At 43.1% G+C, this 22386-nt stretch overlaps 1 protein-coding gene across 2 annotated transcripts in view; it reads left to right on the forward strand.

Annotated features, from left to right (window-relative positions):
• The first annotated feature begins 1347 nt into the window (after window positions 1-1347).
• MAP3K1 (mitogen-activated protein kinase kinase kinase 1) overlaps window positions 1348-22386 on the forward strand; it is a 95601-nt gene continuing 74562 nt past the window's right edge. The window contains exon 1 of one of the 2 annotated variants that reach the window (XM_043546926.1): window positions 1348-1379. In XM_043546926.1, coding sequence (XP_043402861.1) covers window positions 1363-1379 — 17 coding nt within the window. In that variant the 5' untranslated portion in view covers window positions 1348-1362. Of the gene's footprint in view, window positions 1380-1783; window positions 2248-22386 lie in introns of those variants that run through there. The other variant, XM_037902823.2, reaches the window with a different exon arrangement.

The raw sequence follows: 22386 nt of genomic DNA on the forward strand, positions 1-22386 counted from the left end.
TCATGGACCCCTTAGACATAGTCTGTGGACCCTAGTGGTCCACCGACCACAGGTTGAAAATTACTGGGCTAGAGCTTCTCAAAGCAAACTGGCTGTTACTACTTCTTAAAACTACCAAAACAATGTATTTTTCCCAAACCTCATTCTGAAAAATAGGTGAATTGTTTTTGCCAAAAAAAATTCCCAAAAATTCAGTGATAGGTAGGCAACCGGCATGGAAAACTTCATCTCAAATAGTTAGTTTGTCAAAGTTATAAACAATTAAAAACAGTGGCAAGAGTTAAGCAACCTCAACTCCAGGTGTGATTACCTGTATTGCCTATAATGTTAAAATGTATATTGGACACTTAAATGTGTAAGATCCGTTATGTGATTATGTTCATCAGCCCTTATTAAAATATCATTGGAAAGTAGGTAATACCCTATATGTACAATAACTTTTAGGCGATTTGTGAAATTTCTGTGTTGGGATAGATGAGTGGAGCCACATACCAATCTTGAAGCTGTAGTCTGAGGTGTAGTGAATGGTCTAATATGTTTAGTATATTATAATGCAAACTACAAAAAAATATAAATTGGGATTAGAGCATTCTTGGGAGTTAGTTTCTAAGCATATAGCGAGAGGGGGAAATAATATAAAATGAAAATGGGCAATAGATGATTAGGGCCAAATACTGAAAGTGGGAGGCCTGCAAGCAAAAATGAAAATCTGATTGTGTACCAATATCCACATGTGTAAATGGCCAGTTAGGCACCTGAACAGTATGCAAAAATCAAACAAGTATTCTAATATATGGGCAGTTGCACCTGTGCACTTTTCCCTGAAAGCTTCCAGCCTCCCTTTTCTCAACATTTGGCCCTCGATGCTTGATACTTTATTTTATTTTATAACCTTCAAAATACGCCGCCTGCACTGGCGTTCAGACAGATGTGCCAACTTGCTACATGTAGTTTGTATGTTGTGTGATGATTTTGTTTTCCATTCCATGTGTGTCCGAATCTTCTCTCCTACCCCCACCCTATTTTAACTATCCGAAATGGTCTTGTTAGAGGGGCACTGCACCAAAATCATGAGCTTCTATTCCCCCCCCCCCATTTTTGATACAAACCCACGTTTGTCTATGTTTGGAATATGTTTTTTTTTGGGGGGGGGGAATCTTTGTAGTTCACTGCACGTGCTGGGCTGAAAATGTTGTTTGCAGTGTATTTGTAGCCGCGTCGCTCCCAGCATCAGAGAGAGACAAGGTGGCTGAGGAAATAGCTCTTATTGGACTCACGTCTGCCGGTGAGAGGGAAGTTTCGCAGCTGCACGGAGCTCTTCTGCCGGTCTGGGGGAGCGGGGCAAGGCTAGTTTGTGACACAATGTCCAGACTTTCGGGGTGAGCCTCCCACACCCTCCTCCAGGGGCAGAGATCGGCCCCTCGGTCTGCGAGGAGTGGGGGAGGCAGGGGCCGCCCGCCGGTCCCGGACCCTCCAGCCCGGGCTCCATCCCCGCATGGGACCCAGAGGCGGCTGGCCCCGCGCTCCCGCCTGACAGGTGCGGGCTCCTCCGGCCCGGCCCGGCCCGGCCCGGCCCCCTCTTCCGAGCCGCGGCACCGCCCAGCGTGGGCACAGCCGAGTCCTGCCACCACCTGCCCGCGGGCGGCATCGAGCGGCCGCTCCCAGCCTCACCTTCCCAGCGGCGCCCCCACGGGCCCCGAGCCCCCGTACGCCTTTTGCGCAGCCCACGCCGCTGGCGCAGCGGCCGGAGCGCGGCTCATCCCCCGCCTCCCTCCCCCGCCGCTCCGGAGCCCGATGTGACCCGCCAGAGAAAATGGCGGCGGCGGCGGGGAATCGCACCTCGTCGTCGGGATTATCCTCGGGCAGCAGCGCGGACGCCGCCGCCGCCGCCTCCGGGAGCCTGCAGAGCGGCGCGGGGAGCGTGCCCGGCAGCGGCGGGGGGCTGCTGCGGGCGGCGGGCGGCGGCGGCGGCTGCCGGGAGCAGCGCTCCGACTGGCGGCGGAAGCAGCTGCGCAAAGTGCGGAGCGTGGAGCTGGACCGGCTGCCTGAGGCGCCGCTCTTCCTGGCCGGCTCGCCGGAGCCCCCCGACCTCTCGCCGCCCCGCTGCCTCGCCGGCGGCTCCAGCCCCGCCAGCCCCGCGTCCTCCCCTGGCCGCTGCGCCGCGCCCCACGAGCCGCTGCCGGACCGGAGCCCCGCGGGAGCCGACGCCGCCGCCGAGAGGAGGATGGAGCCGTCTCCCCCTGCCGGGTGAGGGGCGCCGGGCTGAGAGCGGGCGGCGGTGCGGACCCCAGCGCCTCACACGGGCAGATGTTGGGGGCAGAAGGCCCCTGGGAGGGGAGCGGAGGCGGGGGAGGCTGCTGCGGGCGGGCGGGAGTGGCGGCGAGGCCGGGCACTGCTGGCGGAGCCGGGGACGGAGCTCGCCCGGAGCCTTGCCCGCTGCCGCCGCTCGAGCTTTCGGCCCCCCCCCGCTGCGCGGAGACCGAGCCCCGGAGCCTGGTGCACCACCCAACGGGCAGGTAGCGGGGACGTGCTGCTGGCTGCCGCCCGGGGCCGAGCCCGCTTGTAGAGGCGGTGGGATCTGCGTCGGGGGACGGTGTTACCGGGTGATTGGGGCGGGGTCGTACCCCCGTCAGCCCCCCGTGTTTGTAGGGGAGCTGTCAGGCTGCAAGAGAAGCCGGGCGCGTGGGCGGTGAGTGGCCAGTAGTTTAATGTGGCTGTGTTCAGTGCCTAGTTGGCTTATGCAGGAGGAGCTGCAGGTTAATGGAGCTGAGCTTGTGTTTCCCAGCACTGTAGCCTTGGCACCAACTCTTGCATTTGTGTTGCCTTTGCCCTGCCACCCCGTTTGTGTGTGCTCGGCTCTGGGAGTCCTGGGTCTTAGTTAAATGGGAGTCACAGCTGCTTGGGGGGGGGGGGGGTGATTTATTTCTGCCTGAGCTCTGAGAGGCTTTGAAGTTTGAATTTGCCCTGGTGGTTGAGGACTCAGGACCGGATGTGTCAGCCATTCAGTTTCAGTGCAGTTAAACCCTTAACCCTTCCTTCCAGCAGTCTTTCGCTTTGGGTGCAAGAACGATAGCCGAGTGCATTTGAATCTTTTCTTCTAAATCACCCCCTCCGTACTCACCCCCCGCCTAAAAGTGCTTCTGCTTTGTGTAATCTAGATAATAATTTCTCTAAAGTCTTAGATTTTTACATTTAAACTACTGGGAAAGTAAAGGCAAATATATTTAAAGTTAAATATTAATAAAAATGAGTCCTTTCTCCTTTGACTTGTTTCACTTGAAATTGCGGAACTGTTTTGTTTTTGCTTAGTAAAAAAAAAAACGTGAATATCTGCACTGCAAAAATGTAGAAAGTGCTATGTGTTTCAGGGGTTTATGCTAGAGAAAACATGTTTGAATGCATCCAATGAAGTGAGCTGTAGCTCACCAAAGCTTATGCTCAAATAAATTTGTTAGTCTCTAAGGTGCCACAAGTACTCCTTTTCCTGTTTGAATGGTTGCACGTTGTATGAGATGTTACACTGTGCCCTTGCAACGTGTGTCCTATTCTGTATCCTATTTGGTAAGAGTTGCGATTTTACAGAGCTTTCCAATTAACAGGTATTGTGATGCGAACAGAGGCGCAAGTTCAATGACTGCAGTGCATTTGATATAATATATATCACCTACACAAAGGCATTCAGATTTAAAGCTACCATGTGCATATTTTAAGATGCCTCCTTATGTGCTTCAGAATACATTGTACTTACTACTTTTAATGTACACTTGCTAGCTTTTAGAGTGTGCATAGGTAAGGGTAATGGTGAAGATAGATCTTGTAATCTTGACAATAATTTAACAATTAGTTTCAGAAGGATTGTTATGTGAGGCTTCATGGGCAAATAGTTAATTGGTGGTACTTGGTGGTGAAGACTGACTGTTGATAGGTTTACTTTTACAATTATGTTACAGAGAAAAGGAGCTTTTAGTTAGCCACTTAAGCCTCAAGAAATCTGTCTTTCCCATTTGTGGTAGAAAGATATTAAATAAAAGATTTCCATTCTAGAGAATGGTTTAATAATATGGCAATCTAAAAATCAACAATTGTTTAGGTATCTAGACCTATTCTGTACTGTTTGTAGACTTTGGTCTATATTTAAGGCAGTGTACATTACTTGACAGTAATATGGCACTAGCAGATGAACCACCAATCTAGCTATAGAAAGATTAATAGGAAAGATGATATATTCACTTTGGCAAGTGACTTGAATTAATTTGATTTTGTAGCATTCTCTCTAGGATTTTGTCAAGGTATGAAACTAAAATGTACTTTACTTCATGTTATTCCCTCATATGTAGGCGTCACCACTGTAGCAAGTATAAATAATTCCATACCACATCAGAGGAAAAATAACTAGTGTAAACAGCATCAAAACATGCCTTTTAAAAACAGTGAAAGATTCTCATAATTTTCAGTGGGACTTACTGCTAGTTGTTATGGGTTCAAGAAGGTAAACATTTGTCACATCAGGAGATCACATTTATACTGAAATATTGACTCCATCCTTACTAGCCAATTCCACAGATACAAGAATTTCTTTCAGGTAATTCCTGTTCTCTCTTTCAAACACTCTCTTTTGACAGCTTTTCTTATATTTAAGCACCTACGTTTACACATGTTGAAGTATGAATATATATGCAATTTGAAGGAAGAAAAGTTTCAAGAACTTTAGTGGCTTATAGCACCATCTCCTTAGCTCTAATAATAGAGATGTAACAATTATTTCATCTGAGAGAATATTAAATGTCAAGTGCATTATTCTGTTTAATAGTGCAATGAGATTACACCATAGTTCTGAAATGTTAGTTTCAGTCTCTGATAATTAATTGTAAGAGACCTAACTGAAGGATTAATTATACTATAAATTCAGCAATATTGTGTAAACTTCATGTTAAAGACTTCAGTATATTAGGTGCAGTCTTGCCTGTAAACTGGGTGTGGGGACCCTCCTTTGTCAGAGTATTTCAATAATTTAAAACAGTTTTTACACCTACTATAGTAATAAAGGAATATAGTCAACTTGAAATCTAGTCAAATACAAAATAATTAAAAATTTCTTTGTGGGTATTTCTAGTACACAAATGTTCTGTGCACTATATAAATGGGAACGTGTGCACAAACTCATTGCCCAGAAAAGCTTAAAATCTAAGAAAGCAAACATATGATGGATGGAGTGAAGTCCATCAAAATACAATATTTTGCATGTATAGTATATAGGGTTTTTTTTAATAAATACACTAGTTATACTCTGCTTCCTCTCTACCCATCCATTAGTAGTTAGCAGATACTAGACTTGCTCTTAAGTCCCCCTACCAGCATTTTTGGTATTACAATCACATTTCTTTTTTATAAATAGATTTTTCCTGTTCTATTTCTGTGTGAAAGACCCACATAAAGCAGCAGGATAAACTGGGGAAAGAGTGAAACTGACTCTGCAGTATGCTATCAAGTACACAAAATAAAAATGTTGTTGTTTCATTAATCTCTGTTATATTGTCTTTGGTTTTTGTCAAATAGTAGGTAAAATTTCAGAAAAATTGATTTTTTTGTGTGGTTTTTGATTCATTCTCTAATGTTAATGTGAAATGCAACCTGAACACACAACAATGAAGTTATTTTCCATGTCTCTTGATATCAGCTTATTTATACTGTTTATATTTAATACTGAACAAACTTTTATGAATTTAATAGATTATTAATTATAAGGCTTTCTTGGAATTTGGAGAGCTATACAATCTGTTTGGGGCAGGAATCCATGAAAGAACAAGATAGAACTTTTTAACATTTCAAATTTTTTATCAAAATTAAGTGCTTCACATACTACCTTCAAAAATCTAACAAAACCTTCCATTATCTTTATCAGAGTGCTGCATTCCTGAGGTAATGCAACCTTTTGTGACACTGGTATGGTTCTCCTGTTAGAGGCGGGGAAAGTATATTGTTGCTTTAAGAACTGTAGGGAATCTTTATTATGATTAACTGAAGAGTATTGCTGTAGAAATTTTAAAAAAGCATTTAAAAAAGATACAGAAGTAATGAAACTAGACAGTTTTTTCTAATCAATTGATAAATTCTTGTAGCTTCCATTCCAAGGCAGTTAAAATAAATATTGGGCCAAAAAAGTTAATGCTTTCCTATAGATTTAATATAACTCTTTTACAGTGTTCAGATCAATTAATTACCAACTATTTTCTTATGTTGGAATGGATGACTGGTTAACCAGCTTTCTTCAATACAAGACTTCTAACACTGTCAGCCCCATTTTTTATAAAAACAAAAAGCAGGAAGTGCTGCAGTTCAGCTTTCTTCACAGCTCTCCTCTTCATCCAGTATCCACAAGCAATAATTTTTTTTCGCATAGAAGTGTCTTCCATCTAGCACAAACAAAATTTGTTCTAAAAACACACTCATTTTAATATTATAACAAATCTGCCATTTATAGTTGATATCAGATTTCTCAAATGTAAAGAAGGCATGGCCTGCTCCTGGTCTCTCACTACTATGTAGATAAATTACTGGTGTCGTTTGTTGGTTTTCTTGTGTTGTATTATAGCATGATAAAGACATCTAAAACACACCGGGAAGATTGCTATTATGGCCATCTAGTAGAGCAGCTCTAGCAGCAGCTTACCAATTCTAGATCTGCTCCTCGATCCATGACACCTGCCTTGTTTTGTGAATTCCAAAGCAGGACAGAAATATATTATGCTACAGAATACTTTATAGTAAAGAAAGGCTGGGGTGTGTTGAATGGTTTTCATTGTTAAAACGTAGTTTGGCTGACGGTTCCTGTCTTCCTAAATAAGTGATAATGAAAGGTAGTTATGTTTCATCTTTGCCATATGTTAAGCTTTCATATATATGGCACCTGCTAACCTGTTTCAGCCCTGCAATTGAAGTTAAAATGTATTTGGCATGGTAGGAGCTGCCTGAGTTGGTGAGTGTAAAGGAAGTATAGTTAAAATAACATTTTGAGTATTCCAATCAGGTCAGTCATGTAGTCTATCTTTCACTGATAGTGGCTATTTTAATTATATCCCTAAGAGCTCATAAATAGAAAATCACTTCTCCTCCCATTATCTTAACACTAGCTTTTTTCAGGTGGAAGAGTGAGCAGAAGCAGCATGACAGTGATGAATGCAGTACTGGTAAATTTCATCCTGCTATTACTGCTGAGAGAGCACTATGCAAGTCCAACATAACAGATGCCAGGCTCTCATGATGGATCATCTCAGACACTGGTTTTAAAATGGAGTGAAGAGGATGTAAGGAGAAAGGAATACATGCAATGCCAAGGCAAATTTAAGTCTCTACGTCTGAATTTAAAATAGGACATGATAATAACTTCATTACTACATTAGAATTTGCAGCTATGAATTTAAGGTTCCAATGCACAGTAAAAATTAAGTCTTGTGCTTCAAGATTTAAACTGCATAGGAATGAGGGAGGAATTTCTCCTACATTGTCTGCTGGTTTCCCCCCATCCTCTTTGACCTACAAGGATTTTTGTGTATGGGTTGGCTGTGTTGGTCTCTCTCTAAAGCATCAGGTATGCAATTGTTGCTCTGGCAGGATGTTGTAGAGGGTTTGATCTGGTATGGGAGTTCCTTTGATCTTATGCAAAGTATACAGATTGTAACTTTAATTTATCTGGAGCTCTTTCAGGGGAGTTACTGGAATTGTAGATTAAATCTTCACTTCTACTGACAGGGGTGTTATCCATTAAGCTGTTTGGCTAAAATAAAACTTGCCTAGGCAGTGCAAATCCCAACAGTGAGAGTGCAAAATGTTTTGAAGGTAAATTCAAATCACCTTTAATCATCATTTTTAAGATTTATAGAAGGAGTGAAAAAAGTTACATCTTTCCTGTAACTTTTAGTGTTGTAATGTGTTTATTACGTACATAGCAAAGTTGGGCTATGACTAAGTTTGTTTAAATATTGTGTTTCGTATGTAATTTTAAAAAAATAAAGTTCAAAATCAGAAGTGCCACACTGCACTGAAATTGTTCTAAGAACTAAAACAAGGGGTTGTGTTTGTAGCAGCAGTGGTTGTGAGGAGTTGGTATGGTTTGAATTTCTGGAGTTCAGAACACAAACGTTTGTCTTTTCAGAGAGTCCTCAATCCTCTGTCAGAGCCTATGGTTCATCTTACTTTTGTCCCCTGTCTCAACTTATACTACTTAAAGTTCTATGATTGTAGCCTCTGTTGTTTTTATCAAGGCAAATTGAATGGGAGTCTCTTAAGAGGTGGTCACTATAGCTTTCCTGTTTGCTGTGTTGCTCGCTGTTAAGTAACATAACCCATGTATTTCAATGGGAGTTAGGTGTAGACCAGATTCTTAACTCACTTGTTGTTCCCTCCCTTCCTCTCTTCATCCAGAGGCCGAGCATGTTGCCTCCAGAACACCTTCCATTTCCTGCAAGATCAGAATTGGGAATCTAACAGGGCCGGCTTTAGGGATGGGCCACCCAGGCAACTCTCCGGGGGTGCCATGGTCAAGGGGGCACCATGTGGCAGCACAGAGGTGTGCACTGCCAGTGTAGAGTCAGAAGCTGCTCCCGGCTGGCAGGGTGGCACTGCATGTAGGGGCACCCAGATTTCTCCGTGCTTCCTCCTGGCAGAGGAACATGGTTGGGTGCGGGGGAAGAGGAGGTGAGCAGTGATGCACAGATACTGCCCGTCCCCCCACCTTCCCAGATGTTCCTTTGTGCCCTCTGAGGGGGCATGTGAGGAGCAACGCCAAGTGCTCTGTGCAGCCAGGTCACTTTCTCTCCCTGGGCTGGTGCTTTCCTGTCATCCCCTTATGCATCCCAGGGGGGGAAAGTGACCTGGATGCAGGGAGCCCTGTTGTTGCTCCTTGCTCCCTCCCGCACAGCCCCTTAGGGATGTGTAGAAGAGCAGGGGGGCAGTGAGCAGCAATGCCAACTATTCTGTGCATCCAGGTCAGTTTCCCCACGTGGGTGCAGGTGGGGGATGCAGGGGCTAGGGGTGCAGGAGGGAGGTACAGTGGTTAGGGGCAAAGGGAGCACAGTCCTGGGCTTAAGGGTGCAGGAGGGGGAGGTGCAGGATGAGGGTTGAAAGGGGCACAGTGCAGGGGATTGGGGGTTGGGGTGAAGGAGGCACAGTGCAGGGGTTGGGGTGCAGGAGGGGAGTTCAGGGGTGAGGGGGTGTGGGGAGCCTTGTGGGGTTGGGGCAATGGGGGACATCCATGGGGGGGGCACGCCACGCTCACGGGGGTAAGGGCACCAAAATATAAGTTCACCCAGGGCATCATTTTCCCTTAGGCCGGCCCTGGAATCTAACATGAATATCCTGCATGGTACTACCATGCTGCTAGAATGTTGCTGTCTCTTAATAGGACTTAATAGGACTTTTAATTAAGTCATTGTGGGTTTTTTCTTTTGCTTAAGTCTTTGAAAGACTTGCAGTTTTGGGGAATCTTAACACTAGCCAAACAATTGAGGAAAATTGCTGGCTGCACAAAAGAGCTGAAAGTCATATCTGAGATAATGGCAACACAACATTTTATTCTTAAAACTTGATGTTCAAGAACAATTTAAAACTAGACCTTGTTTACTTTCCCCTGAAAGTTGAAATGACACTGTTTTCATTGTGTTTAAACTTCCCCAGTCTCTAATTTTTAGTAATTGCTCTTGTTCGTTCATAGATTCCACAGCCAGAAGGCATCAATGTGATTGTATGACCTCATATGAAACACAGGCCATAGAACTTCCGCAAAATAATTCCTTTTGAACTAGAGCAAATCTCTTTTAAAAAAAAAAATCCAGTCTTTATTTAAAAATTACCAATGATGGCAAATCCACCACGACCTTGGGTAAATTGTTCTAGTGGTTAGGTACATTCACTGTTAAAAGTTTACACCTTTTTGCCAGTCAGAATTTGTCTAGTTAAAACTTCCTGTCACTGGAACTTGTTAAAAAATTTGGCTGCTTGATTTGAAGAATCCATTATCAAATATTTGCTCCCCATGTAGGTACTTCTAGATGGCTATCACCACCCCATAACTTTCTCTTTGTTCAGGTAAATAAATTGAGCTCTTTGAGTTTGTCACTGTAAGATCTGTTTTCTAATCCATTAGTCTTTCTCATGGCTCTTCTCTGAACCCTGTCCGTCTAAGGCCTGCTCTACACCTGAAATTTAGCTTAATTTAGCTATATCACTCAGGGCTGTGAATAATTTTTCACCCTGAGCACTGTAGTTAGGTTGACCTAACCCAGGGGTCACAAACATGCGGCCCGCCAAGCTCCCCGCGGCCCTCCGTCCCCTCCCCAGCGCGCCGTGGCCCCAGCCTACCTCCAGGCCAGGGGTGGGCAAACTACGGCCGCTCAGGGCTTTGGATCCTGCCCGTGCATTTGCCAACCCCGTGGTGCTGAGGGCCCCGCACCGCTTCCCTGTGGCCCCAGGGGGAGGGGAGGGGAAAGGGGAGCAGAGAACTCTGAGCTGTTTTTGCCTGTGGTTACCACCCCTGAAGCTCCTATTGGCCAGGAATGGGGAAGCGTGGCCAATGGAAGCTTCAGAGGAGGTAATCACAGGCAAAAACAGCTCACAGAGTTCTCTGTTCCCCCTCCCGCCCGGGGCAGCATGGACAGGATACCCATAGCTTCCCGGAGTGGCACGGAGCTGGGGCTGGGCCAGGGAGCCTACCCTGGCCCTGGTGCGTGATGCTGCCACCCCAAAGCCGCTCAAGATAAGCGGCGCTGGGCCGGAACCTGAACCCCTCCTGTACCACAACTCCCTGCCCTAAGCCCCCTGCCTGCACCCCAACCCTCTGCCACTCCCTGCTGCACCCAAACCCCCTGCCTTGAGCCGCTGCCACACCGCACACTCCTCCTGCACCCCAACTCCCTGCTCTGAGCCCCCTGCTACACCCTGCATTCCCTCCTGCACCCCAACCCCCTGCCCTGAGCCCCGTGCTGCACCCCGCGGGCAGGGGCGGGGGCAGAGGCAGCAGCCCTCAGGCCAATGTACGAGTCCTCATGTGGCCCTCCTGGTAATTCAAGTTTGAGACCCCCTGACCTAACCCCTGATGTGGATGCAGTTAGGTTGACAGCAGGAATCTTCCATTTACCGAGCTATTGCTTCTCAGAGAGGTGGATTACCTACAGCAGTGGTCCCCTCATATGGCCCTCCTGTGTAATAAGCCTAAGCACTACCTTATGTGGGTCAAACAGATTCTACATATTTTAATAAGATTTAGTTATTGATTTATATTTATATTTTAAGTTCAGCTTGTTTCCTATCTATTTAGATAGGTAGTTTTTATGTACAGTATTATCTGTTTACACAACTAGAAAAAGCCCTTCCATCAATGTAGGAAACGTCTACGCTATGGTGCTACAGCTGCAGCAGTGTAGTTGTGCTGCTGTAACATAAGCCATACCCCTACATTGAGTGAAATCCTTTTCCAGTAGGCAAAATTGGTAAAAGATCCAGCAAAAAATGTTATCAGTATTGGTAACTTTGAGATTAAAAAAAAGTTAAGATTAAAAAATGTGATTTGATGTTTTTTTAAACCTCAAATTTTGGGGGACTGACTTTTTTTAAACTCCCACTACTCCTCTGCCTATGTGTATGTGATAACTTCAGGTTGAAAGGTAAACCTTTAGTGCAGTGGTTCTCAACCAGAGATCTGAGGCCCACCGGGGGGGGGGGGCTGTGAGCAGGTTGCAGGGGGTCTGCCATACATGGCTGGCATTAGACTTACTGGGGCCCAGGGCAGAAAATGTAAGCCTCACTGCCTGGGGCTGAAGCCCAGAGACCCAAGCCCTGCCACCCAGGGCTGAAGCCGAAGTCTGAGCAACTTAGCTTTGCAGGGCTCCCTGTGGCATGGGGCCCCTGGCAATTGTCCGGCTTGCTATCCCCTAACGCTGGCCCTGGCTTTCATATGCAGAAAAACTGTTGTTGTGGCACAAGTAGGCCATGGAGTTTTTTACAGCATTTTGGGGAGGTGGGGGGCTCAGAAAGAAAAAGGTTGAGAACCCCTGCTTTAGTGCACACAAAAATGCACAGTTCATAGAATCGTAGAAGATTAGGGTTGGAAGAGACCTCAGGAGGTCATCTAGTCCAACCCCCTGCTCGAAGAAGAACCACTCCCCAACTAAATCATCCCAGCCAGGGCTTTGTCAAGCCGGGCCTTCAAAACCTATGAGGAAGGACATTGCACCTGTTCACTTCCCCCCCGTCCCCCCCCCGCGCAGGTAACCCATTCCAGTGCTTCACCACACTCCTAGTGAAATAGTTTTTCCTAATGTCCAACCTAGACCTCCCCCACTGCAACTTGAGACCATTCATTGCTCCTTGTTCTGTCATCTGCCACCACTGAGAACAGCCGAGCTCCATCCTCTTTGGAACCCCTTTTTAGGTAGCTGAAGGCTGCTATAGAATTCCTCCCCCTCCCCCAGACTAAATAAGCCCAGTTTCCTCAGCTTCTCCTCATAAGTCATGTGTCCCAATCTACTAATCATTTCCGTTGCCCTCCACTGGACTCTCTCCAATTTGTCCATATCCTTTTGCGGGGGGGGGACAAAGGCAAAACTGGACGCAGTACTCCAGATGTGGCCCCACCGGTGCCATATAGAGGGAAATAATCACTTCCCTATCTGCTGGCAATGCTCCTACATATGCAGCCCAATATGCCGTTAGCCTTCTTGGCAACAAGGGCACACTGTTGACTCATATCCAGCTTCTTGTCCACTGTAATCCCCAGGTCCTTTTCTGCAGAACTGCCACTTAGCCAGTCGGTCCCCAGCCTGTAGCAGTTCATGGGATTCTTCCATTCTAAGTGCTGGACTCTGCACTTGTCCTTGTTGAAGCTCACCAGATTTCTTTTGGCCCAATCCTCCAATTTGTCTAGGTCCCTCTGGACCATATCCCTACCCTCAGGTGTATCTACAGGCGTATCTACCTCGCCCCCCAGATTAGTGTCATCTGCAAACTTGCTGAGGGGGTTCTCCCTGACTACTCAGATGGAGTCTCTACTTACTCTCTCCTCACCTATAAAATAGGGGAATTACTATCTTAACTGTCTCCCCTCCTACTTTCCTTTCTTTGACAAAAGGAGGACTGGATAGTAAATAGTTTGAGAACCACTGACCGAATGCATCATGATTCATCCTCACACATAGAAGTTATATTACTTTTTAAGGATGGGAGATTGCAGCCAACTTTATCAAAGGCAGTCTCACTTCCACTTACAGGTAGACCAAAGGAAAATGGTGGCCATCTTGCTGGCTTCAGTCTCATTGACAGTAATAGCAGATGGTGACCATTTTGAATATCAGAAAATGTGTGAATTGACAACCTTTCATATTTTCATGAAACAAGTTAAGAAAAATTATTAGGATAAAATCTCAAGAGGTGGCAATATTGTGTTATCAGCTATGACAATGTTTCTTAAAAACATAGAAACATAGGATGTCATACTAGATTAGAACCATTCCACCTAGTTCAATAGCTTGTCTCTGGCCAGATGCTTCTGTGGAAGATGCAAGACAGTAGGTAAATTTGGGATAATCTACCTGCTATGAAAGTCTCATCCTCATCCCTAATAGTCAAAAATCACCTTAACCCTGAAAAGGTTTCATACCTCTTCTAAAACTCTTCTTTCAGCATTAACTCTTATAACTCTGGAAATTCTTCTGATCTGTATAATCATCCTATCCTTCTTAGAATCTTGCTAAGATCTTGGACTCAACAACATTCTGTGGGAATGAGTTTCACGTCTGATGATATATTGTGTGAAAAATTATTTCCTTTTTGCATGTTTTGTATTTGCCACTTTTCATTGAAGTTTCCTTGTTCTTGTGCGATGACATAGGTAGAACGGAAACTGGGTTACTTGTTTTATATCATTTGTTGTTTTATACATTGTTACTGTGACCCTCTTATTTGCCTCTGTCTAAAGTAAACAATCCCAGTCTTCTCAGTCGCACCTCATATGAGGGTTTTTCTATGCCCTTTAATGTTCTTATCATTCTTGTCCTAATCCTCTCTAATTCTGCAGTATCCTTTTTGTGGTGAGATGACCAATACTGCATACAGTGCTCTAATGAGGGCATATCATTGATTTTCATAATGGCATTCTATTTTCTTTACCATTTCTCATGCTATTCTAATGCATCCTAAAGTGGTTGGTTTGTTTCCATTACATATTAAATGGAGGTCTTTTCAGCTTTCCACAATGAGGCACAAGTCCCTTCCCTGAGTTGATAGTTAAAACAGAACCCTATGAGGAGTATGAGCAGTTAATTCCTCCTCCCCCCCACCCCCTCCCCATGAATTACTTTTTCACTTATTTCCCTCAGACTTACTGAGCTGTAGCTCACGAAAGCTTATGCTCAAATAAATTGGTTAGTCTCTAAGATGCCACAAGTACTCCTTTTCTTTTTGCGAATACAGACTAACACGGCTGTTACTCTGAAACCTGTGACTGCCCTGAGGCTTGTTGTGAATCTTTTCTATATGGCCATCATGTCTATATCTTCAGAATTGCCTCTGGCCTGAATTCTGCTCTTTGTGTTTTTAGAATGTTGGGATAGGGCTTGTGTGGGTATACTTTCATCATCATAGAGAAATAAATCTGGTTCACAGAGACATTACGTTGAAAATTGGATTTTTTTTGCACAAATTACAATCTCTAATCCTAGTAGTAATGAAGTGTGTCTGCAGTCTGCTTTCTGAAACATGGTGTAACCCATACACCTCCTGTGTGTGGTGTTTTGTCCCATCTAGTAGCATCAAGACCATTTAGAAAGAGAGATAAAATGAGTCTGCTCTACAGCCTTAGCTAACAGCTAGTTGACTTTTAGCTCATGCAGTAGAGGCTTACACTTTAAGCTTCAGAGACCCCAGGTTCAGTCCCACCTACAGACAACCAGGGTCTGTCAGTGTTACAATGGCGTTCTATTTTTTCTAACCAAAAAACTATAAATCACATTGTGAATTATGCTGCTTCCCCTTACACAGGTGCTATTCACCAGCTATGTATATGGAGGCACACACAATTACTAGTATCTGAAACTTTTAATGAAATGTTTGGTTTATGAAAATGTATTTTGTGATCTCCACCGAGGTTCATTTTATAGGTTAGTGATACAGTCAAACATCTGTCAGAGTTTTTTCTGCTGATGCTACAACTAAGATAGAAGCCCGTAACTCAAGGCAATTACAGAGAGATTAATTTTCTTTCAGTTTGCTTACTTTGTAGTTTGACAGCACTTTATGTGCAGGCTTAACAGAATTTGATTTTTATTTTTTTACAACTTTTGACCTATATTTTTCTATTACTGATTTAAATGTCCACAGTTATGATATATTTTGGGGGGCAAACAATGGAGAGGATGTCAGACAATTTATTTTACTCACAGTAGATGTTCAAAAGTTAAAGTTTTAAAACACAAATTTTGGACATCACATGTCAAAACATACAAAGTAAATATCCTTAAATCAAACTGTAGTTCTCAAGCAGCATTTTTCTTTCTTTGCCTATTTATAAATTTCAGTTATTAAAGATGGAAATGTGTGTGTGTTGTGAAATCAATGTTTACTGACATTTATTGATCAATAGACTTGGAAGAATTACACTTTTATGTGTCGTCATTTTGTCTTCCCTCTGTCAGTATTTCACACAGCAGCAAGGGGAGAGAAAGTCATTTTAAAAGAATCAGAAAAAGTGACTGTAAAACCTCAAAAACTGAAATAGGATGGTGGGGCCAGGTGTAATACCCAGTACTCTTTTTTAACTTGTTTTTTTAAATTGACTAGATTGTTGTAATTTATTGAATCAATATACTGAATATTCCAATAAATCACATCTAGAATATCCCATAGTTTTTAATTTCATTTGTTCTTTCAGTAATTTAAATAATGTATAATAAAAAAAAATCTCTACATGTAACAGCAGTGACCGCTCTAATCCTAGACTGTATCTATTTGCTCAATGTATGCAAAGTGTTATTACTGTTGAAATTAGTGAATAAGCTCACTGAAATAGCTCTTAATGTTTTTTCCAAAAACACACAGCATAATTAGGAATAAACTATCTTAATTGAGCGATTTTATTTGGAAGGGATGGGGTCCTAAATTGTGAATATTCCACGACCTTTAGACCTGAAACGCTTTTGAGAACAGAAATAAGCAACTTCTCAGGAAATTTCAGCAAACTTTAAAATGAAAAATTTAAAAACAAGTATTTAATTGTGGTTGGGTAAGAGACTTACTCCTTTTAGAAAGTATATTCCGTTTGATAAATAAACATTACTAATTTTAAAAACAGAAATTGCCATAACACTTTCCTTTCCCTTTGAATTTCCAATAATGAGCTTTTTTGTAAATATATAATAGAAATTAGTATGCATAATTTTCTGTGTTTTTTTTAATCCATTATAAGTGCCCTTTCCTCAGTTTCAGCTTCACGTTTCCCCACGGGCACAGTGTTCGCTCCCTTTCACTAGCTTCTCTCTCATTTCATAGTTTCATTCTTCCCATCCAGTCTGTCCCAGAGCCTACTGATTCTTCTTCTCTCTCCGCCATCATTGAGTTAGGCAGCTCTGTCTTAATTCCTCCCGCACAACTAATAGATAGGTCACAAAGTCTCCTCTCCTTTTGCAAATATCCCTGATGTCTAATCACCTCACTTCCGTCTCCAGTCTCCCAAATGGGCAGAATGATGACTAAGGGTCTGATCCAGTCTTTCCAGTGACTTCATTGCATTCTGTTGCGTTTAGAAATGGAAATAGAGCATGTTCTTTACGATCATATTTTTACTAAGGGGATCCTGTTACTTTTTTTATTTCTCTGAAAATGAAAGATTGTGTTCAATACTCCAAGGACAGTAATAACGACTTTCATCTCTCACTTCATATACTGCTTAAAAACCATCTTTCCAACTAATCAACCACAATTAGAAACCTAGAAATGTCTTTTAAAAAAAAAAAAAAAAGCAAAGATTGATCATTTGTATGGCAGTCGTATCTAGGGAGGAACCTCAGTCCCAGATCAGGGACCTCCTGGTGCTAGTCACAAAGACAGAGAGATTACAGTCTAAAAATATGACATGATACATTCAGTTGACAAAATGGGGGAGGCAAGGAGGTGGTTTGTGGGAGGTTGAAGTAACATTAGAACAAATGAAGTTTACCATGATAAGCAGATGTTTTAGCTTTCCATTTACCTAGCCATTGTCAGATGTTGGTGTGTTCTCATACTTCAGACTCGTGGGAACAAATATTTAAACGGGGAAACTCCTTTTCAGCCCATTTTTTTTTTTCTGATGCTAATGGTACCTAGCTGATTTTCTTAGTAACTTCTAATATTTTCGTTCTGGTTTGGGCAGATAGAAGTAGCCTTACTTAACCTTCTTAAATATATTTCAAAACTAACTACTTTTTATTTCACAAAAAAAGCTGGTTTCTGATGAAAAGTAGTTCTATAGTATGGTCAGTTTGTCATATGTGTATTTTTCCAAGTAATTGGAAGGCTCTCTTTTTGCTTTATTCTCCTACCATGAAATATATTCACATCTCAGGTCACTCTGTTGTGCTGTTTGCTTACTTTACACTGCTAGTTCTAAATCTTCAGAATTATGTAAGATTTTTGTGGCTAAATTCTAAATCCACAATAAACATGTACATTAAAAATGTGGAGGTACAATTTAAAGAAAAAATGTAAGTTTAAAACAAGTTGAATCCTCACTTTATCAGAAATAAGAGTTCTGTTAACAAATGTAGTGTTAGAATTTTATTTCCAACCTATTTTCCAAGTGTTTTAAAGGTCATGCTTCTAAAATAGTTTGGTTTGATGGAATAAAATTCTGTCTATGATGTTAGGTCCTATAAATAGTTCCCTGTTTGGTCTTTAAATCACATTAGTCTAGTATACCTCTTAAAACATAGTTATATATATGTGGTAAGATAAAGACTACTGTGATATCTTCAGGTTTTCTTCCTAAAGTACAGTTCAGCTTCAGCATGTTCAGATGCAATAGTATAGCATCTTATTATCCAGGTAAATATGCTGAAGCATATGTTTTCCCTTAATACTGTACATCAGCCAAAAAAAAATTAGAATGCTGTATTGTTGATATGTTCTAACTTGCTGTGTTGAACCATGGGTATGTGGCAATGTTTCACGGTTCTGCTATTGGCAAAGATCTTCAGTAGAGCTAGATGGAGAAAGAGTAGGAGGGTTGCTGAGGAGCCAGGCAAGGCACTGAAGAAACTTTGTCAAAATCAGACTGTCTCCAGGTAGCTTTTTGATTGTTGGCAAATTGGCAAAGTCTGATGGGAAAAAAAATTTCCAACCAGCTCTAATCTAGCTCTAGTTTTAATTTCTGGGTGAATTTGGCGCTCATGGAAGTAAACAACTGTTCATCTCAACTAGACTTTGTTAGAAAACATGTATGCACTTGCTTATTTTCAAGCGCAGTGTTTTTAATAAGACTACTCACATGCTTATTTAAGTTTATGCGCAAGTATTTGCAGGATTGGGGCTTAAATAAAGACATAGCTTCCAATCTTGCTATTAAATTTATGTGGGCAGACCTCTGTGTGAATGTGGAGCCCCACTGACTTCCATGGGACTTTGTGGGTGCAAGTGAGGATCTGATTGCAGGACTGGGGCCATAGTTGCCCGAGTGAGTCGAAGGCCTAACAGCTTGATGGCATTTGTCTGATGTATTGATTTTGGTGTAAATCACTATACTGGAAAAGCCTGGTTCACAGGAAAATCTGTGATTTGGTGCTACAAGACTGCTTGGTGCTACAAGTAGAGGAACTCTGCTGCTGCCTACACATATCGGAGGCAGCAGCTTAAAGCTATGTGTGGACATTGTCAGTAGCATGGACTCTAATAGAAATAAGAGAGCCTTACAGGGGGGATTTGTAGGAGGGAAAGCATCAGGGAATGGAGGGGTGGGGCAGCGGTGGTGGGAGGAGCAGGAACTTTGGAAGGGTAGAAAACAGGGACCTGGGGAGGAGGGGGGTGGGGCTGGTGGTGAGGAAAACTGGGATCCAGGCAGAGAGTGGGCTTCACAATGGAGGATAAGCAGGGACCTGGGGGAAGGGAATGGGTGGAAGGCCTGGGGACTCGCAAGGGAATGGGGGTGAGGACCAGTAGTGGAGAGGGGAGGGGGAAACTAGATGAGTGGGACTTGGGTAGGGGAGCAGGAAATGGAGACCACAGAGTGGTGTGGGGAGTAGGGGATAATGACAGGGCACAAAGAGACCGTACCATGCAGGTGCAAATGTGGGACCCTAAATATAGCGGGGGTGGATGAGAGTGAGTGGCAGGGAGCCCCTGAAGTAACACAGGGAGTTTGTGGAGGGAAGGGAAGAATGCAAGAAGCCCCTTGTGGGTGCAATGTTCTCTGCCTACAGGAGCTGCAAAGTGTCTGACTCCCTAGTACTAACAGTCTCTGTAAAGATTCTCCATGTGTATGCTAGTGCATGTTGATCCTGATCTTTAGCATTCCTGGGCTTCTCTGGTACAGAGATTGCTAGTTGTGCTGAGTTATATGGTGATTTGTGAAATGGACAGAATTTTAGATTTTCATTAGTGATTCATCTGGATTAAAACCCTAGTTTCAGAATGTGAAAGGATTTAATGTACTAACACCCTGTGATCTAGCTGAATCATGGGAAATGTCAAAAATTAAATTCAAAGTGTAAACCTATATCTACTCTTCTCATCCAATAGTGTATTTAAGACCTCTTACACTAGTAAAACAAAGTTTAAAAAAATCTTGGCTGTAGGATTCTGATTAATAACAAGTTTTCACTTTTCCTTTTTACTTATTTGTGAAATCTATTCAAATTTATTTCAGTGTTTGTTCATAACCTTGAGACTAGTTAACAAATTCTTTCTGTTCCGAAATATACGTGGAGTTAAATCCATCCAAAACCAAGTTAAATCAAACTTTTATCTTTGATCCAGGTTGCCTGCACATTGAAGTCCAGGACCTCTTGGGTAGCATTCTCTGAAATTCTTCTGGTTCCATGCACAGGCCAGTTAGGCAGAATTGGAGAGTCTCAATGTGTGAATGAAATGATGGCATTGGGAGGAGGGATTTAGGTTTATTAGGAACTGGGGAACAGAGGAGCCTATACAGAAAGAATGGGCTGAGCTAATGAAGTTCTCAGATCATTATTTAAAGACTTCAAGTTACAGAGAATCCACCATTTACTCTAGTTCAAACCAAAAAGTGACCCATCCCCCATGCTGCAAAGGAAGGCAGAGAACCCCCAGGGGAACCTGGGGGAAAATTCCTTCCCAGCTCCAAACATTGTGATCTGTTAGGTCTCACCAACATGCTCAGGGTCTGTCAGCCAGATACCTGGGAAAGAATTTGCTGTAGTAACTTGGAGCCTTCCTCATCTAGTGCCCATCTCCTACCTTTGGGAATATTTGCTACTAGTGGTTGCAGATGGGACACCTGCTATTATTGTAGGCAGTCTCTTCATACCGTCCCCTCCATAAACTTATCTAGCTCAGTCATTAAAGCAGTTTTCACTGCCACTGCTCCCCTTAGGAGGCTGTCCCAAAATGTCACTCCTCTGATGGGTAGACACCATTGTCTAATTTCAAGCCTAAACTTGTTGATGGCCAGTTTATTTTGTTCTTTTTCTTTGCAGCTTATGTGGTGACATACATGGATATTATTTTGTGGAGGTATGTAACAGGTTCATGGATCTTGAAGTCAAGATCTTTCGTTTACAACCACAAAGAATTTCATAATGCAGCAAGAAAAGACGCAGAACCAGTATTTTGAGTACAGCCATGATAGCTATTAGTCCAGGCTGCTTCTGGAGCCTGCAGGAGTCAGGCCCTCAGTTCAGTAGCCTCTTTGCCTGTGAGAGTCTTCCCCTTAACTCACTCAACGTGTCCCTGACCAGCCACTACAGGGCTGCAGCCAGCAATTTTTTCTCAGGCTGCTCCACAGCCAGACTCATACTGGTTTCCTCTGCATTCCCAAGCACTTTCTGGGGATTCAGCAGCTCGGAGATTTTCCTTTGAAGACCCTGTGTCTGCTTCACTACCTTCCTGAGCCTTGCACAGGCTGGTTTATATTTTGTTACCTAAAAGGAAATGGGGAATGACACAATATGGGTCATAACCTTGTTACTCCCTTCCCATGTTCAGTTATAAGGCATGTTTTTTTTAAGAAGGAGAAAAGGTGGTTATGCATAGAGGAAGCATCCGGCATGGCTCTTGTCTCCCTTTGGCACAGCAACACCATAACCACTTCTGGTGAGTGAACGCAGGGACCTATTAGGTTATTTTATACTTCATTTTAGATGATTTTAGTGCATGGCCTTTATGAATAATCCTGTTGTTTAGCCAGCATTTAGTACTACAGCTGTCCCAAACCAGCAGTCACTGTATTAATATTGAAGGACTGTGCCACTCCAGTTTTACAGTATCTTTATATCACCATTTCAACAAATGCAGACTCCAATTTCCTCTAGTTGTGTAGTAGATGAACTAGTTAATATTTAAGCTGGCGAGGAAATAGTTGAAAAGGCTACCACTCATTGAAGGTGCTTGTCCTTTCTTTGTTGATTAAAGTGATACACTGTCTCAGTCTGCTCCTCAGCATCTGGATGGTATTTGTAGGTACCTCAGTTTTCTGTCATCTTCACCTGGCACAATAACTGTCCTTTGCTTTCTAGTGCAGATTTCGTGACAGAGTTCTGTGCGTTTGCCACCTTCAGACTGGACTCTGCATCAGCTGTCAATCCTGCTCAGGGTCCATATCAAGGTCCTCATGTTCCTATCTCTGGATATGCGTAGGGTCCAGTTACCACAGTAACAGTCTCTGCTCCCTGCTGCCTCTAAGCTCAGGGAGATGGTGATTCTATTGATGGTCAGTTTTCAGCTACTGATTAGGGGATGCTGCCAGGGTGGATTTGATTTAAATCACTAGTCAGGAAGACTCAATTTAATCATGGATTTCTACATAAAAGTGCATTCTTGTTGGTTGTTGTAACCTTAATATATATTCTTCACAACTCAGAGATAGATGAGACTCAGACATGGTCTCTTTTATGGCCTGCTGCCATTATAGGTTTTCCCTTCTAGTGAGAGAATGGTATAGTAGATCTCAAATCAATGAAGGCTACACTCAGAAAGACCTCAAGACTTGTGGAATATGCTGCTCAAACAGTTTCACTTTAGTTTCTACTGCCTGTCCCTCCCTTTTCACATTTATCTCCAGACTTCTTCTCCTTGTCCAGATCTATTCCACCCACAACCATCTTCTATTAATTGAACTTTTTGAAACTTTGAGCTTTTAGAGAGAGGTGAGGGATTGACTCTGTGTACACAAAT

Source organism: Chelonia mydas, chromosome 5 (assembly GCF_015237465.2).
Source record: "Chelonia mydas isolate rCheMyd1 chromosome 5, rCheMyd1.pri.v2, whole genome shotgun sequence".
NCBI lineage: Eukaryota > Metazoa > Chordata > Testudines > Cheloniidae > Chelonia > Chelonia mydas.